This window comes from Aulonocara sp. 'chitande type north' Nkhata Bay, linkage group LG18, assembly GCF_057382095.1.
Source record: "Aulonocara sp. 'chitande type north' Nkhata Bay isolate Kocher_YH1m ecotype deep benthic linkage group LG18, A_spYH_male_GT1.1, whole genome shotgun sequence".
In the NCBI taxonomy this organism is placed as follows: Eukaryota; Metazoa; Chordata; class Actinopteri; order Cichliformes; family Cichlidae; genus Aulonocara; species Aulonocara sp. 'chitande type north' Nkhata Bay.
In genome coordinates this window covers 1,775,575-1,794,705 of record NC_141361.1, presented here as the reverse complement: position 1 = coordinate 1,794,705, position 19,131 = coordinate 1,775,575, and the positions used below count along the sequence as shown (strand labels likewise).

The 19,131-nt window shown below is 41.6% G+C and overlaps 1 protein-coding gene and 1 pseudogene across 2 annotated transcripts in view; one reads left to right on the top strand and one right to left on the bottom strand.

Annotated features, from left to right (window-relative positions):
• The window catches only part of LOC147307576 (uncharacterized), a 293,817-nt pseudogene that overhangs the window by 44,972 nt on the left and 229,714 nt on the right, over positions 1-19,131 (top strand). The gene's annotated exons all lie outside the window — the stretch shown is intronic.
• LOC147307589 (uncharacterized) lies at positions 2,010-11,751 on the bottom strand. The gene is made up of 4 exons (XM_086271734.1): positions 11,269-11,751; positions 6,702-7,082; positions 5,431-5,775; positions 2,010-4,390 (listed from the first exon to the last, which is right to left on the bottom strand). Exons 1-4 carry the CDS (start codon positions 11,438-11,440, stop codon positions 3,324-3,326), a joined length of 1,965 nt encoding a protein of 654 aa, XP_086127860.1. The 5' UTR covers positions 11,441-11,751; the 3' UTR covers positions 2,010-3,323.

Below are 19,131 nucleotides of genomic sequence, written 5' to 3'. Positions count from 1 at the left end.
CAGGGATGTTGTCTCTCTCCCCTACTGTATATTTTGTACACCAATGACTGTCGGAGTACACAGCCTAACAGGCATTTCATTAAATATGTGGATGACACAGTCATGGTGAAGAATATTCCCATAGGCCTGTTGTGGATGAGTTTGTTTCTTGGTGCGATCGGTCATTCTTAAAGATCAACACCTTGAAAACTGAGGACCTGGTAACTGACTCCAGGAGGACATCCCCCCATCCTGTACTAACAGTAGTAAACAGTGCAGCCATTGAACTGGTGGACAGTTGGAAGTAAGTTTGTTCTCGATCATGCTCTGTCCTTTGAGTCACATCTTGATGCTACAGTGAAAAAGATCCAACAACAGCTGCACGTTTTAAGGAGATTGAAAGTTTTTAATGTTTCATGTGAAATGATGAACCTTTTTTTAAATAAAGGTTTGATTGAATCTGTTTTACTGTTTTGTATCATTGCTTGGTTTGGTGATCAGACTTGGTAACTTGGTTACAATATTTAAGTGCATATTAGAAGTCATTGTCCATTTGGCCCAGCTGGTTCCATTTTCTATTTTTCTTTTATGATTAAAAAGACAAATTAGGAAGTTTTTTTTTAAACATTTCTTTGATGGACATTTGAACCGACAGGCGTCACACGCTGTTTCACCACAGAGTTTAATCCTTCAGTCAATTCAAATCTACCAGCTTGTTTGCAAATCTGCTGCTCCACACACACAAATACAAATAACTTATTTTACTTTTTATTGCTAGTTTTTAAGTCTCTCTTCATGTATTGTGTTGTAATTGCTGTGTACTGGCTTTGTGAAACATGGATTCATAATGTTAAAGGCATGCTAAACAATAAACCATATATATGTGTGTGTGTGTGTGTATATGTGTGTGTGTGTGTGTGTGTATACACACACACACACACACACACACACACATATATATATATATATAAACACCAGGAGTCAGGTTCTGGAAATTCTTCTGGTGTCTCCACATTTATAGCTCATCTAATCTGGAAACATATCTGACTCTGAGTCTCACTTTTAGCTGAGTGATGGAGAACATTTGGCTCGTTGTCCTTGCACACAGTGCAAAGTGCTCCATCCTCCCTCCTCACAGTGATTCAAATGCTGCTAACAGTCTGTGAACCAGGAGGAAGAGGAAGTGAGAGAAGTGAGACTCAAAGAGGAGACAGAGGGCGACATCATCCAGTAGGCGGGGCTCTCCTTCTGCACTGTGTTCAACCATTGTGTCAATAATAAGTGCTGCTGTGAAGAGAACAATTCTCAGACTGAATGTTGAACATCAGCTAGTTTCTCCTGTTGATTTAAACCTTGTTGTACAGATGGAACATTGGCTGTGGATTATTCTTGCTGCTCTTTTCTTTGGTGAGATACAAACATCAACATGTTTCCTCTGCTTAAATAAATGTGTGAGTCTGATTAATGGTGAGTTTTTAATCATGTTTATTGATCCATGTCTTCCTCTGCATGTTCTGTTCTTCCTCAGAGTGTAAAGGAGAAGACAAAGTGATCCAGGAACAAGGAGATGTCATTGCTGCTGAAGGAGACACAGTTACACTTTACTGCAAATACGAAACAACTTCTGCATTTCCATATTTGTTCTGGTACAAACAGGACGTGAACGACTATCCGAAATATGTTTTACGGCGAGATGCTTCTGGAACTGAAAACGCTCAAGAGTTCCCGAAGGACAGATTTGATGCTGAACTCAACAAGACATCAGTTTCTCTGAAGATCCAGAAGCTTCAGCTGTCTGACTCTGCTGTGTACTACTGTGCTCTGCGGCCCACAGTGACAGGAAACAGCAAAACTCTGTACAAAAACCTTTGGAGCAAAGACAACAGAATACTCCACAACATCCACTAGAGGGAGCCACACACTGTTAAACCTCTGATTCTTGTGTCATTGGACTGATGACAAAGACAACAGAGAAATGAAGCAGTAAAGATCAGAGACAGAGACAGAGCTGCTGTGGAAGCACAAAACTATTCGAATAAAAAAGCCTTTATTTATAACAAAATGTTTCTAACAGCTTTGAACATCTACAGTTTGTTCATGTCTCCTTTAAAACTCAAACAGTTAAAAAAAAGAAGAAAAAGGAAAAATTAAAGCTGTTTTAAAGAAATTAAATTCTTTGACACTTTCAACGCTCCAAAATCTGAACCCACAATTCACAAATAACCACGAGACGGAAAAACAAGAACACACATTTCTATCAGTGAGAGATTGTCTCATACCTGCTGGTTTAAATGACACTCAGACGCACACAGAAACCAAAGTAACGATGAAAAGGTTTGTGTGACTGTTACAGCTGCTGTTCGAAAACTGCAGATGGATGACACCAGGTGAAAAACTACTTCTCCACTTCAATATTTACACCACCATTATAAATTTAAAATGTCAGAAAATGATCCAAAAGCTGCTGGAGAAAATCACTGAAAACGTGTTGAACGTACAAATAACTGGAATCTCTGAGAGGTCGATATAATGCTATTAGAAAAGTTAAAGTCCTTTTCCAGAGTGTCAAAGAAATCTCCCAAAACAAGAAATTAGGATAAAAAAAATGAAAGAACAAAATCACAGGATGCGGCCCCGAGGCAGATCCAGAACAATTACACCTCTCGCCTGACTTGGGAATACCTGAGTGTTCCCCCGAAGGAGGTCTGAGCTTCTCTGCTCAGGCTACTGTCCCAAACCCAGCAGCAGAAGATGGATGAACTCAGTCCTGCTGGTCAGTCAGACAGGTTCTCAGTGCATCCAACCAACCACAGCAAGAAGACTTTAAACATGGCTTTCTCCAAAAGGAAAAGGAATCTAACATGTAATATATTCTAAAAGACGCGTTATGTTTTCATTAGGGCAGTGGTTCTTAAAATGTGGTATGCGTACCACTGGTGACACATGTTAAAAACACAACAGCCTTAATAAATGCAGAGTAGTTTGTTCATACGTCATCACTTAAAGGTTGGATATCCCACCTGCTGAGAATGTTTTAATGCAGTACAGTTGTTATTGTCACCTGTCACATCCTGTTTATGACAGTTCTAATAAATAACATTCATATAAGAAACTGCATGTGGTGTTTAATAGGTGTATACTACTGTACTCTAATGTTGGTCAAAGGCTGGTAATTTAAGAGCCATATATTTTATGTGGTGGTACTCACTGTGAAAAGAAACCCTGCATTAGAGAAACAAAGCTTCATCGCAGAACGGAAAATCAAAATCAAATGAAGAACACAGTTTTACACGTGACAACATCAAAATAGTTGTTGGTAGATACTTGTTTTCTCCACAAAACTTTCAGCACTGCAGCTTCTGCTGGTTGTGTGTTTTCATGTGAAACAACAAATGATGACTCTGGCGGAACATTTTCCCACAGGTTTTACAGTGATACGGCTTCTCTCCCGTGTGGATCGCGTTGTGGCTTTTTAGCGATGTTGACAGAGTAAATCTTTCCCCGCAGGTCTCGCAAACATACGGTTTCTCTCCTGTGTGCGTTCTCATGTGGCGCAGCAGGTTACTGCGTTTAATGAACGTTTTCCCACATGACTGGCAAGAATGAGGCCTCTCTCCTGTGTGGATCACTTTGTGTAATTTAAGTGACGATGATTCGGAAAAACATTTCCCACAGTGATCGCACTGGTGCGGCTTCTCTCCTCTGTGGCTTCGCATGTGGCCCAACAAATGACTACTCTGACTGAAAGTCTTTTCACACATTGTGCAGGAATACGGCCTCTCACCGGTGTGGATTCTCAGGTGGATCATCAGATTCCCGCGTTGCCTAAAAGTTTTGCCACATATGTGGCAGGAAAACAACCTCTCTCCTGTGTGGACAGTCATGTGGCGCAGCAAAGTGCTCTTCTGAGCAAAACTTTTCTCACATGTATTACAGGTGAATGGTTTCTCACCTGTGTGGATTTTGTAATGCTCCTTCATTTGGCACTTTTTCTTAAAAGACTTTCCACAAATGTCACACTGGAGAGATTTTCGACCCGTGTCAGTGTTACACCGACTCGCTGATGGTGGGAATTCTTCAGAATTGTTGCTCTGACTTCTGTTTACATGAAGTTTTGACTCTGGATTTCCAGAGTCTGAATCGCCCTTCTTCCCTCCTTCCTGATCTCGGCTCTCAGCTGCAGCAGAGCCGTGAGTGAGGAGCTGGTCACGGTTTGCTTCTGATTCACTGTGGTCACTTTTGCTGTGAGCAGGAGTCACCGTAGAAGTTTTCGTCTCTGTCACTACGGACTGCTCTCCCTCCTGACTGCTGCAGAGTTTGTTCTGTTCCTCTGTGCGCTGTGGAGGTTCTGGTTCCCCCTGGTCCAATCTGGAGCTCCTGTCCTGGTTCCTGAGCTGCTGCTGTGGGAGGTCTGCAGGGACAATAGGAGCCCAGAAAAAGAAAAGCAGTGAAATACATTGTTCCTTTAATCATGTTCGGGGTAATGAACATGCTGTATCATCTTTAGGTGGAAACTAGCGAGCTAACTCCCTGCTAACTTCGAACTCGGTTAAACTTCATAAATTCTGTTTTCGTGGATGCCTGAATGTTAAACTTAACTGTTACAGCTGATAGAGCAGCCACACTGATTATTTTATTAAAGATTAAAGGATTTAGACAGTTTGTAACTCTGTGACGCCGCAGTGATCGTTTGCCCCGGAAGACAGCTACAGTCTGACTGGAATCACTCTACAAGAGATTGTTGAAGGTCTCAAATAACTGCTGTCTATTTTATCAATGCAGACTAACAGCTAACACGTCTCCACCAGTTTAAATGAGGCTTTGTTGGTGGATTTATTCTGTTTATATTCTGAAAGAACAGGAAGGTTACTGAGTGCAAATGTAATCCGGTCTTTAAGTCTGACGTCACCAGCCGTGTCTGCGCTCAAACTGCGCTGCAGGTCCATAAATCAAACGATCACTGAGAGTTACAAATGGTCTAAAGTCTTTAGACCGATTGTAACTCTCACTGACGTCATATATACACATCTTACTATATGTATCAGAATCAGAATCAGAATACTTTATTCATCCCGAGGGAAATTAGGGGTTACAGCAGGCAGCACGCTAATGGCGCATGCGCACTCAACTAAAATGTACTAGAGCTTTTCTATATATTCATCCTGTGTCGCGCCAACTGTAATGAAACTGTGTGCCTTGTACACTTGCTGTACACTGAATGACAACAAAAGCATGTCTTTAAGCACCAAGCCAACAACATTAACCAAACAACACTCGTAGGTTTGCAGCTGACATGGATCCACTCGTTTTATACATACTTTGAGTCTAATGCTGAAACTCTTTAATTATAACAATACTTCATGGTATTTCTCTCTGAAAAATAACTGCAGCTGCATCATAAATTGTGTAACAGGGCTCTGATTAGGACCAGACCATCAGAGTGAGACTCACCTGTTCTGTGCACATCTGTCTCAGCACTGGTGGTGACGTCCAGCTCTCTGGGCTGATGGTTGATGTCTTTCTCGATCTGGGTAGAATTATTTAAAACTTTGAATGCTTCTCTGGATTCAGTCCCAACAAACACACTGGAGTCAGAGTGAGTGGCGTTACTGAGGTCACTTTCCTCGTAAGTAGCAGTCACCGTAAAGGTATCCGTCTCCTCCTCCAGTCCCAGCTGCTCTCCCTCCTGACTGCTGCACAGTTCCTCCTGTTGCTCTTTAATCTGTGGAGGTTCTGGTTCCTCCTGGTCCAATCTGGAGCTCCTGTCCTGGTTCCTGAGCTGCTGCTGTGGGAGGTCTGCAGGGACAATAGGAGCCCAGAAAAAGAAAAGCAGTGAAATACATTGTTCCTTTAATCATGTTCGGGGTAATGAACATGCTGTATCATCTTTAGGTGGAAACTAGCGAGCTAACTCCCTGCTAACTTCGAACTCGGTTAAACTTCATAAATTCTGTTTTCGTGGATGCCTGAATGTTAAACTTAACTGTTACAGCTGATAGAGCAGCCACACTGATTATTTTATTAAAGATTAAAGGATTTAGACAGTTTGTAACTCTGTGACGCCGCAGTGATCGTTTGCCCCGGAAGACAGCTACAGTCTGACTGGAATCACTCTACAAGAGATTGTTGAAGGTCTCAAATAACTGCTGTCTATTTTATCAATGCAGACTAACAGCTAACACGTCTCCACCAGTTTAAATGAGGCTTTGTTGGTGGATTTATTCTGTTTATATTCTGAAAGAACAGGAAGGTTACTGAGTGCAAATGTAATCCGGTCTTTAAGTCTGACGTCACCAGCCGTGTCTGCGCTCAAACTGCGCTGCAGGTCCATAAATCAAACGATCACTGAGAGTTACAACTCTCATTGTAACTCTCACTGACGTCATATATACACATCTTACTATATGTACTAGAGCTTTTCTATATATTCATCCTGTGTCGCGCCAACTGTAATGAAACTGTGTGCCTTGTACACTTGCTGTACACGGAATGACAACAAAAGCATGTCTTTAAGCACCAAGCCAACAACATTAACCAAACAACACTCGTAGGTTTGCAGCTGACATGGATCCACTCGTTTTATACATACTTTGAGTCTAATGCTGAAACTCTTTAATTATAACAATACTTCATGGTATTTCTCTCTGAAAAATAACTGCAGCTGCATCATAAATTGTGTAACAGGGCTCTGATTAGGACCAGACCATCAGAGTGAGACTCACCTGTTCTGTGCACATCTGTCTCAGCACTGGTGGTGACGTCCAGCTCTCTGGGCTGATGGTTGATGTCTTTCTCGATCTGGGTAGAATTATTTAAAACTTTGAATGCTTCTCTGGATTCAGTCCCAACAAACACACTGGAGTCAGAGTGAGTGGCGTTACTGAGGTCGCTTTCCTCGTAAGTAGCAGTCACCGTAAAGGTATCCGTCTCCTCCTCCAGTCCCAGCTGCTCTCCCTCCTGACTGCTGCACAGTTCCTCCTGTTGCTCTTTAATCTGTGGAGCTTCTGGTTCCTCCTGCTCCACACTGGAGCTCCTCTCCTGGTCCCAGAGCTGCTGCTCAGGGAGAACCTCCTCCTCTCTGCAGAGGAGTCGCAGTGGGAGGTCTGGAAGTAGAAAAGGACACAAAAAAGAAATAAATAATATTATAAAAAGGCAAATACTCCGACACACACAAGCTTTCAAAGTTACTACACGGAGAAAAGCCAAAACAGAGAATACACGCGTGCTGAAAAAAGGCCTCTGAGTCGCTTATAGTGTGTCTATACTGCACAATGTACACATGTGGATAACACGGGTCGGTTATGTAGAAGAAGAAGAGGAATTCTGGAGTAAGTTGGATGAAGCAGTACTGAGTGTCTGCAGGGGGAGAGAGAGTTCAACAAACATGTAAGTGAAGGGAGGAGAGGTGATGAGGAGGCGCTGGGTAGGAGTGCCTTTAAAGAAAGGATAGAAAAGGTTGTGTTGAACTTTAACAAGAGGGAGGAACACAGAGGGATGTATGAGACTGCAGGAAGGTGCACACAGGTGAACTCCATCTTATACAGAAGGTGAAATCTGAAGGAGACATAGCTGGGGGCATCAGATGGAAGTCTGCAAGATAACTTTGGAAATCAATAAGAGGAAGTGAGAGAAGACAGAGGAAGGGAATAAATGGTGGAAGCTGCTCCGAGCTCAGGAGGAGCTGAGACGGACTCCGAGTGGCAGGGAAGAGTTCCCAGACGACTGGAAAGCACAGCTGACATGCTGAGGGAAACTCTCAGGAAGGGTTTGTGTATAGTACATATTGTGTATCTGTACAGAGGAGAGAGAAGGAGGTGGTTTGCTGGAAAGAGGGAAAATTTCTCCTGGAGCAAATATTCCGTCATACCAGAAAGTGTTTTGGAAAAGAGAGCGAAAAGGTCATGTGTTCTCCTGTGTGGACGGAGCAGGAAGGAGGCGCTGTTGTTGTCTCAGCTAAATGAGTGAGTGTGTCAGTACATACGATTAAAACTTAAGCACCAATGTCTTTAAAACAAACCCCAAAACACAGCCACTGATGTACAACACAGAACAGAGAAACTCCTTCTGATTGGTCAGCATTTACGTCACAGACACAAACTGTGATTGGACACTTTGAGTGCATCCAACAATCCACAGCAGAAACACACTGACTGTGATCCAGGGCAGCACGGTGCTGTGGTGGGTAGCACTGTTGCCTCACAGCAAGACGCTCCTGAGTTTGAATCCACCCCCTGCTCACGGCCCTGTGTGGAGTTAGCATGTTCTCCCCGTGTTTGAGTGGGTTCTCTGGATCCCTCCCAGTCCAAACACGTGCACTTAGTGGGGTTAGGTTAACTGGTGATGCTAAACGGCCTGCCCAGGGTGTACCTCTCCTGTGGTAGCTGGGATACGAATGAAATGAATGAAACTCTCCTGCTTCATAATGACGACACAGTCCGGACAAAGAGCAACCAGAAGCTTTTCTACAACTTTACACGACAAAGAGTTGAGCTGACAGACCTCAGCAGAAAAGCAGACACGCGGTTAAAACTGGGCTTCTTTGTTTTTTCTCTCATATGCGGATTAAATGCGTAGTTAAACTTTCCAGGGGCAGGAGGACGCTCACCGGTCCGGTGTTCCAGATCTACTGGCGTTTAGATCAACTGGTGTTGGTCGAACAGATGTGTGGCAGTCTTGCGTTTCAGGAGCTGCTACCGACAAACCAGCAAAAAAAACACCAAATGTGTCACCTGTGACACTTGTGAGGTTGTCTCAAACACACTCCGTCAGTCTTGATGCTGGTGAACAACAAAATGTTTAAAATGTGGCGAGTTTACCTGGTGATATCCTCACGCGCGACGCGATCGCGAAAACAGCAAACAAGTAACACCACGCCGTTGTTGTTCACAGGACACAAAGAGTAAAGATCGGGAGACTCTAGTCGTCGTTATCGTTCCCCTCGCACGGTTTATTTCTCCGGTTTCAGCGTTTTTGCTTCACAACTACAGCGAGCAGTTTACTTTGTGCACTAACATGGAGTCGAGTCAACCAGCGCCACCTCTGGCCACGTGCCACAGCCTACAGCCAGATCAGCCTGTGACACACATCTGCACCACGTTTGAATTCGTGTCATGCACATTTGTACCTTTCAATTGTGTCTGTTTGTGCGTCATGCAAATAAACCTTTGACAAGAATGAAATGACACTAATATTTCACCAGTGTTGTAACATCACATGTCGTTAGCGCAGTCTGTCTGTGTCTTTTCTCTGCGAACAAACATGTTAGAGTTGGTTGTTATATACAGTCTGTATAAGTGTGGTCAATCTAAGAAACATGTGTAAGGAGATGGCAGTTACTGTGAATGTACAGCAGGTGATTAGTAATAAACAGTCAGACAATGACTCTGACAATCTCATTCAATCTTGCAGACTGAATGCACCTTCTGTGGAAAGTGGTACCACACAGTGTGTGTGGACGTCCCCTGTGCAGAAGGCGACTACAAATGTTGTGGGTGCTAAATAAACAGAAACAAATGATCCCTGTTGTCTTTGCTTACTGATTGTTTTCAGTGTTGACAATCCACATTGCTGCCATTGCATCTTTCAACATGTTTGTGGGTAGATTTGGATGTACCAGGGGTAAGTGCAGCCACTCAGCCTCTACTCATCATAGCAGCAGGTGCAGATGTGTCACAAGTTAATCTAGTAGTGGGCTATGGTAGCAGTGGACTGAGCTCCATTTGAAACTGCTCCAGCTGCTGTGTGATAGTGGATCTGCTACAAATTGAAGATCATAAGCAAGTTTTGGAAATGAACCCTTGTACTATGTTGAAGAACAAAAAAGTGACATTGATTTTGTTGCAGGTCATTTTGACCCGTACTGTGTAAATCCACTCAGAATTATCCAAAAACTGCAATAAAACAATAGCAACTTTATTTTCCATCAGATAAACATGTAGAACACAGACATACAACAGTTAGACTTTCCATAACTATTTTAGGAACAGTTTGGTTTTTCGTTCTTACAAACACATTTCTGTTGAACTTGCCCAACGTTCTCAGTTTTTCAATGCTCAACATTTTCAGTTTTGTCCACATGATGGACAGAATGTAACTGTGTGCTTTCTGCAGATGTGCTTCTTGCATTTCTCACAAAAAGTGCTTATTTTCAAACAGGAATCTTCCTAACTAAGATTTAAAACAAAAGATTTCTACGTCTCCTCCAGTCTCACAAACAGATGACAAACCAAGCGACACACCTGAGTCACTGACTTTCTTAAATCCACTCACTCTCACTGGCTGTTTATTACTAATCACTGTGTAACTGCTGTGAATTCACAGTAACTGCCGTCTCCTTACAAATCTTCATTAGATTAACCACACTTATACAGACTGTATATAACTCCAGCCATGTTGATGGGTTGCCTATATTGGCTGGAAATATTCATTTCCAGGTAAAAGACACAGACTCTGCTTACAGGATGTGATGTGACAACACTAATGAAATATTGATGTGTCATATTTGTCCAAGGTGTATTTCATTGTTATGGAAAAAGAGAATATTAAAATCATGATGACCAATTGGAGTGGTGATTTCTATGACTTTGTGTATATAATTTGGAATTTTGTACAAATGTAGGCCAATAAGGAATATATGATATCATTTCATTCATTTCAAAGGTTTATTTGCATGACGCACAAACACACAATTGAAAGGTACAAATGTGCATGACACGGATTCAAACGTGGTGCAGATGTGTGTCACAGGCTGATCTGGCTGTAGGCTGTGGCACTACAGCGCCACGCTGGTTGACTCGAGTCCATGTTAGTGCACAAAGTAAACTGCTCGCTGTAGTTGTGAAGCAAAAACGCTGAAACCGGAGAAATAAACCGTGCGAGGGGAACGATGACGACGACTAGAGTCTCCCGATCGTTGACTCTTGCTGTCCTGTGAACAACATCGGCGTGGTGTTACTTGTTTGCTGTTTTCGCGATCGCGTCGCGCGTGAGGATATCACCAGGTAAACTCGCCACATTTTTAAACATTTTGTTGTTCACCAGCATCAAGACTGACGGAGTGTGTTTGAGACAACCTCACAAGTGTCACAGGTGACACATTTGGTGTTTTTTTGCTGGTTTGTCGGTAGCAGCTCCTGAAACGCAAGACTGACACACATCTGTTCGACCAACGCCAGTTGATCTAAACGCCAGTAGATCTGGAACACCGGCCCACTGAAAGTGGGCTGTTTGTGGTCCACGGAAGAACATCGGTTTGTGTGACTGAATCCAGCCCACCAGAGGGACACTCACCTGTCCTCCGAAGCTTGATTTGGGGTTTCCAGGTGATATCCAGCAGTCTGCGCTGACGGTCGATCTCTTCCTCGTACTGGACGATCGTTTTTTCAAACTCCAAGAATATTTGTTCAGCAGCAGCAGTTAGTCGCTCGTTGATGAACTCTCTCAGATACTGAACTGAAGGCATCGTTGCTGCCGCGGCTCACACACAACTCTACACTCTGCTACCTTCGAACTTTACTGACCCCGACACCTGTGGAAAGTTAAGGCTACTTCAGCTTTTTCCTGTTTACTTCCGCCTGGTGTCACATAGGGAAGTTCCGGCGGTGGAGGGCGGCTAACTTTCGTTCCGCTGTTGTCACATCGCTCTCACAGAAAACTTCATGTTTGATCTGAACAGTGATTTCAATCACAAAGTGACGACACAGCAGACGGACCCACAAATCTCACCAGCAGGTCTGCCTTCGTGGTTCCTCCGGGTTCAGTGACCGTTTTACCCACAACACAAACCGTTACCATGACTACCATGAATAGATGTCCAGCCCTCTATTTTAAAGTTTGGCATTAAATTATTTTTGGGTCTGTTTGGCTGAAATAATGTTATAATTCACTAATACTGGTTTTTGCACGACTCCAATCAGTGACAACACTCACATATAAATACATCTGTCTGCTTGCTTTCTTTGCTTAGTAGTAGTAGTAATAATAATAATAATAATAATAATAATAATAATAATGACATTATTGTACATGTCTTGATGCATTCTCCCTGCCATCACCACTGATCAATGGTGAAGACTGTTTGCATATTAATGATCATGAAACTGACCTCACAGCTCGTTGCTGGTCAAATTCAAATTTAAATTCAAATTCAAATTTTATTTGTCACGTACACAGTCATACACAGTACGATATGCAGTGAAATGCTTAGACAACTGATCGTGACCTAAAGAAAACAAAAAAGGAAAAGGCTATGAATAAGATAGGAAATAAATATGAAAAATTAAAAAGGGTAAATTTAACTAGGAAGGAATAAAATATAAATTAAGGTTAAAAATGAAATAACTGTACAACACAAATTAGAATGAAGGGTAAATTTAACTGGGAAAGAATAAGATAAAATATATAAATTAAAGTTAAATAAAATAACTGTACAACAAAATACACAATATAGAACTATATAAGAATGTATGAAGAAATATAAATAAATATATACACAATAATAGCAGCTGTACAAGTATTAACTGGAAATGAAGAATATAGTGACCAGTGTTGTGCAATCCACATTATGTCTTGTGCAGTGCAAATATGCTTAAAGTGATTTAAGTGATGAAGTGAAAACAAAGTCCAGAAAGTCCAGTGTGTGTAAGAACCATATGTGTGGGTCAGTACTGTGTGGTGGTGTGATTGAGAGACCGTATCGCCTGCAGGAAGAAGCTCCTCCTCAGTCTCTCTGTGTTGGTCTTCAGGGAGCGGAATCGCTTTCCTGACGCTGCTGGTGTCAGTCGCTGTGCAAAGGTACAGTTTATTGGCTGGAAGCCTGCAGTCAGCTAAGACTGAACGAGTTACCTGAATTAGTGACAAAACTTTTCTCCCACTGAAACACTTCCTGGGGTCATTGTTATACAGCTTTTTTGTTATTTCTTTATGACTCAAAAACAAAACAAACAAGAAAATAAAGAGTGTGTCTTCAAACTTCACTGAACCCAAATAAAGGAAACAATAACAGATAATGAAAATCCTATTGGTGTAATCACTTATCATCAAAGATGGGCAGTAATGCGTTACTGTAATCCGATTACTTTTTTTAAGTAAGGTGGATGTGTAAAGCGCTTTGGGGTCGTTAGGGACTAGTAAAAGCGTTTAAAGCGTGGAAGTACTGACCTTACTTTGAGTTAGATTCTGTAAAAAGTGACAAAAACATTAGCGTCTGCTGTTCACTGTGTGAAAGATCTATCACTTTATCACCTCTTCAGGCTGTAAATCGTGTTTTTAAAAAGTAACTAAGTAATTAATTACTTTTGAAAATAAGTAATCTGTAAAGTAACAGGATTACCTTTTTGGGGAAGTAATCAGTAATTAGTTACTGATTACTTTTTTCAAGTAACTTGACCAAGATTGCTTATCACACAAAAACATGAAACAGGTAAATATTAAATTATATGTTAAAAATGTGTGTTATTTACAGCATAAATTTGATATAAATTTTGAGTCAGGACTTCAGCATCTTGACGAGGAATGAGCATGAAGGGAAGAACATTTTCTAACGTTTCTGCTCAACGAATGTCAGCAAACACTCATGTTTGTGTCTGCCAGATAAAGGTCCAGCTGCTGTGTGATGTGACTGAGAGAAAGATGTAAGAAGGATAGCAGAGGAAGAAGAGAGGTGAGATTAAGGGTAAGGATGCCCAGTAAGATTTGATAAACAAACAAAAAACTATACAAACAATAATGAATGAATGAAACTCGAGCTGTGAGTGATCTTTGATCAGGTTCTCTTTGTTTGAGAGATGCTGTCAGTGTGTTTCTGACTGCGCTGTACCTTCATGATCATCCTAGATCATGAAGTTACAGAGTTTGTCAGCTGTGACGAAACAAAGAAGAGTCCAGTTTAGAGGCAGCACTGTTACTCTCCAGACAAGCTGAGAGCAACAATTCTTCTCGTTTTAACAATATCCAAGAAAACAACCAGAGTTCTTCATCTCTCACTTGGAAGTAGCAAATATAACCACACAAAGAACCAGGAAATCATTATATTTACTGTCAGGTTTAACTAATGAAGAAGCTCCTTTGTGTTTTCTCTTGTCCAGCTGTCATTTCTCATGGTGTACAGGGTCTTAGTCTTGATGCATTCTCATCCACCTAAGTAAATCTCCAAAAGTTGGAGAATTTGCATAATCATGATGGAGCTGACCTCCCCTTCAGTAGCTAATTTCAATGCAAATGTGCTGTTTATAAGGTTGGGGAAACCTGCAGTCAGCTGAGACTGAAGAAGTCACCTGGATGAGTGACGAAACGTTTCTCCAGCTGAAGACGTCCAGATGAACAGAATCAACTTTTGGAGATCAGCCTTAGGTCAGTATCCTCTGATCTGAGGACGTGATGGCTGCAGTTACAGCCACACAGTGGTAATATCCACCAAATATTAGTGTAGAGGCTTATATGTAACACTGCTAACTAGCAGAGCTGCTCTGGGCAGCGTTATGGCACGATAATTTTAAGGGAGAATAAAAAGTCGACACACATATCTCATTCCTGACGGAGGACTCTCCCACTACACCTCTCCAGTGCATTCACAGAGTCGTTGCATGGTAAGACCTGGATGGGAAGTGGGCGGAGCCTTTTACCGTCATTTTATTACGGCGCAAAGTACAAACACCTGTGGACACACAATCCAACACCCCCACTTGTACACAGGTTGGGGAAAAACAATCCTCCGGAAAAAACATCTTACATTCCAAACACAAATACAGAGAATTTTTCTAACTTAGACTTTGAAACTGGTTTCGTCATCATATCTGCTACCATTGACTCAGTTGGACAGTAATCAATGAGCACTTTCCTTTCATGTACAGCTGACCTTATAAAATGATATTTCACATCAATGTGTTTACATCTTTGTCTGTTCACTGGATCTTTTGACAAAGCGATTGTTCCCTGATTGTCCTCCAATATCATAGGTATTTCATACTCAAACTCATCAAGATCTTGAATCAAATAAGTCAAATACATACATTCCTGAACTGTTGCTGCTAATGCCATGTATTCGGCTTCACATGTTGATAGTGCTGTAGTTGTCTGCTTTTTGGTTTTCCATGATATCAAAGGACCATTTTCATTTAGGCTTACACAATAACCTGTCATACTGCGTCTATCAGAAACATCGGATGCCCAATCTGCATCACTGTATGCTTGTAGACCTAGTTTTCCACTTGAACATTTCCTAAAACACAGTTCTTTTCCTCGACTACCTTTTAGATACCTCAGAACATGTTTCACTGCTGTCCAATCATCAACAGTTGGCGCATTGAAATGTTGTGACAGTTTGCTGACAACATAGCTTAAATCAGGTCGCGTACAATATCTCAGATAAATAAGACATCCTACCGCTTCACGATATCTCCTCACATCTGGTAATGTCTCGAATTTATCAGAATGAGTCCATTTCTGTTCACAGGGTGTTAACCTTGGCTTACAGTTTTGCATGTTAAATCTCTTTAAAATGTTCTCAATATATATTTTCTGTGACATTCTGACACATTCTTTTTCTTGAATAAAATCTATTCCTAGAAAATGGTTAAGCTTCCCCAGATCTTTCATTTGGAATTTAGAAGAGAGCATTTCTTTCACGCCTGAAAGCACATTTTCATTGTTAGCTGCAATGAGTAAATCATCCACCCACACTATGATGATTACTTTTTCACTTTCAGTTTCTTTTGAATACACACAATGATCAGCAATATTTTGTCTAAATCCACAACTGCTTAAATAGTCATGTAAGGTTTGGTTCCAGTTACGACCCGATTGCTTCAGCCCATAAAGTGATTTCTTTAGTCTGTACACCAGTTTATTAGTCTCACTTGATTCTGTCTCAAAACCTTCTGGTTGTTGTATATATATTTCTTCATTTATTGGTGTGTGTAGATAGGCGGTTTTTACATCCATCTGGTGAACCAACATATCATCCTGAACCACTTTCTGCATCAAAACTCTCACACTCGATAAGTTAGCAGTCGGTGAAAAAGTCTCCTCATAATCAACTCCTTTTGTTCGACTAAAACCTTTAGCCACAAATCGAGCTTTATATCTGTCTGATCCGTCTGAGTTCTTTTTAACGGCATAAACCCATTTACCCCCCACTGCTTTCTTACCCTCTGGTAAAGTGGTTAAAGTAAATGTGTCATTCTCCTTAAGGGATTGAATTTCTTCATTCATCGCTTTTTCCCCATTCTTTTGACTCACTTGACACAATAGCTTCGCTAAATGATGTGGGTATTTCACACAACAATCTGTAGCAATAATCAACACTGGTTTGCATCTGTTCATTTTCACACTCTTTCACATCCGTGATATAATCACTCAAATAATCAGGTCTCTTTCTGATTCTGGATGGATAACGTGTAGCTCCAGCATCTACTTTATCATCGGTTTTAACCTCGGACTCAGTTTGACTGCTTTCACTACCATCTGGAATATCCTCATCCTTCGTCTGTTTGGGTTCACCATCTTTTCTGGATTCATAAACCTCATCTTCATACATCTGATCACTCTGTGTTTGTTGATCCATTGTCGCGGGATTTAGTATTTTTATCAATCTGTGCTTTTCAACTTTCCCAGTTTTTGGGAAATAAATCAAATATGCTGGACTATTTTTGTCATATCCCAAGAAAACACCTTTGTCGCATCTTGGATCCAGCTTTCCCCTATTTTGTTTATAAGCATAGCACAATGATCCGAATTTTTTCATTCTAGAAAGATCAGGTCTTTTTCCAGTTAACATCTTATACGCTGTCTGACCTGTGCGTTTGTTAAAACATCGGTTCCGAATCACTCCCGCGGTTTGTACTGCATATGGCCATAAAGACTTTGGCAATTCGCTCTCAACTAACATGCATCTCGCCATATCAAAAAGTGTACGCCAGTTCCTCTCTGCTGTTCCGTTTTGATGAGGCGAATATGGCGCCGAAGTTTCCTGCCTAATGCCGTGTCTACTTAATAAATCTCTGAACTGTCTGCTTGTAAATTCAGTTCCATTATCAGAACGAATGCACTTGATTTTCCCATATGACGCCACCTCTGCAATAAATCATTCAGTTGCTTGAGTTGTATCACTTTTGTGTTTCAGATTATATACAAATGTTGCACCTGAATAATCATCAACAAACGACAAAACATACTTAAACCCTTCTTTAGAGTTTGGCGTAATCGGACCAGCTAAATCCGTATGTACCAACTCTAATGCTGCCCTGGCCTTTTCATCGGGTTCTCGGTTCCTAGTTTGAGTAAACTTCCCTTGTATACAGGCTTCACATTGCATATTTTTGTTGATTTTACCCTTAATTTCCATTCCATCAACGACATTTTGCAGATTTTGAACATCCTCATAATTACAGTGTCCTAGAATTTCATGCCACGTTTGCATATCAAAACATCCATTACATTTCTCTTCAAACTCTTGCACAGTGTTTATAAAGAACAGTCTCTCGTGTTCATATATAGGGAATTTTGTTCCATCAACATGTTTAAGAAAACTGTCCCCGTGTTTGAAAACCACAGTGGCTCCGTTACTAGTAGCTGCTTTTACTGACAAAATGTCCTGTGGAAACGATGGAATGTAGAGTGCTTGTTTCAATGTTACCTTGTGACTGCGTCCTTTACTGTCAATCATACTTATCTCAGCATCTCCTCGCCGCTTTGCAGCTCCTCTGCTCCGCCTTCCGTCAGCCAACTCTACACAATGAGCCTCGGGTCGAAATGTGTCATCAAAAGTCTTAAAACTCTCGATCTTCGTAAAGATATGTGACGTCGCTCCCGTATCCACCAGTAGCTGGTTATTCAGCATCTCTTGGCCGCCGTCCGGGACCCTCTGGGGTTCGGAGCCCGTCCTGAACGCGTAGTCCTTCTCCACAACCCCTCTCGCTTCATCCCGTCTTAGCTTCCTTCTACAGGTCGCATCTTTGTGTGTACTACTCCGGCAAAAACTGCACCATACTCTGGATCGGCACGTTCTTGCAGTGTGTCCCTTTAGTCCACATTTAAAACACACAATCTCATTATTCTTTGATCTTCGGTCATCTGCTCGCCATGAAGTAGAATCCTGGTCTAATTGCACTTTTGTCCTCATTACGTTGTCATCAGTTACAGCCGCACGCATTCTCTCGGTTTCTTCATAACTTCTGAGTTTTACTTTAAACTCTGAAAATGTGATTTTTGCTTCGCTCTGTGTAACGTGCACAATCAGGGGTTTAAACCTCTCTGGTAGACCTCTCATTATCATTGCGATCAGAAGTCCATCAGTTAATGACTCACCCGCATTTTTTAACGCTGTGATAATTGCTTCTGCTCGGATAATATAGTCCGTCACACTTTCATTCTTTTCATTTGTGAGAGAAGTAAGTTCGGTGTACAGACTTATGATCCTTGGCTTGCCCACTCCTGCATAATGACCTCTCAAAATTTTTAGGGCTTTCCGTCCGTCATCAACTGCATCTCTCATAACTAACGATAAACTTTTGTCATCCAGAAATTGTATCAACTCTGCATATGCTTCTGCATTTTTGTCATCATCTTCACCATCGGCTTCTTCATCACCCTCAGCCTTTAAGATGACATCTTTCAAACCTTGTAGTCTGAGATGACCAAGGAACTTCGTTTCCCATATCTCATATTTCCTTTCATCTCCATCAAACTGCAAACGGGAATATCGACTGCCCGACTCTGCCGTGCGTCTGCTCATGATGCACAAAAACGCTTACTCACTCAATCGTGCCAAACTTTTAACACCTGCCGGTAACCTGCGGCTTTCCAGGAAACGCTGCCCTTCCTTTGGCAGTTACAGGATCTCTTTACTGCTGCTCTGGGCCCATAACCTGTTAGCAGAGCTGCTCTGTGCAGCGTTATGGCACGATAATCTTAAGGGAGAATAAAAAGTCGACACACATATCTCATTCCTGACGGAGGACTCTACCACTACACCTCTCCAGTGCATTCACAGAGTCGTTGCATGGTAAGACCTGGATGGGAAGTGGGCGGAGCCTTTTACCGTCATTTTATTACGGCGCAAAATACAAACACCTGTGGACACACAATCCAACAACATTCACACTTTTCTTTCTTTGAACATAGAATTTCATTTACAGGATAATAAATAACTGGGTT

Coding starts and splice junctions, on each gene's coding strand:
- LOC147307589 (XM_086271734.1), bottom strand. CDS start 11,440: ATGCCTTCAGTTCAGTATCTGAGAGAGTTCATCAACGAGCGACTAACT. Junction 5,776..6,701: donor GACAGATGTGCACAGAACAG/GTGAGTCTCACT, acceptor TTGTCCCTGCAG/ACCTCCCACAGCAGCAGCTC. Junction 4,391..5,430: donor GACAGATGTGCACAGAACAG/GTGAGTCTCACT, acceptor TTGTCCCTGCAG/ACCTCCCACAGCAGCAGCTC.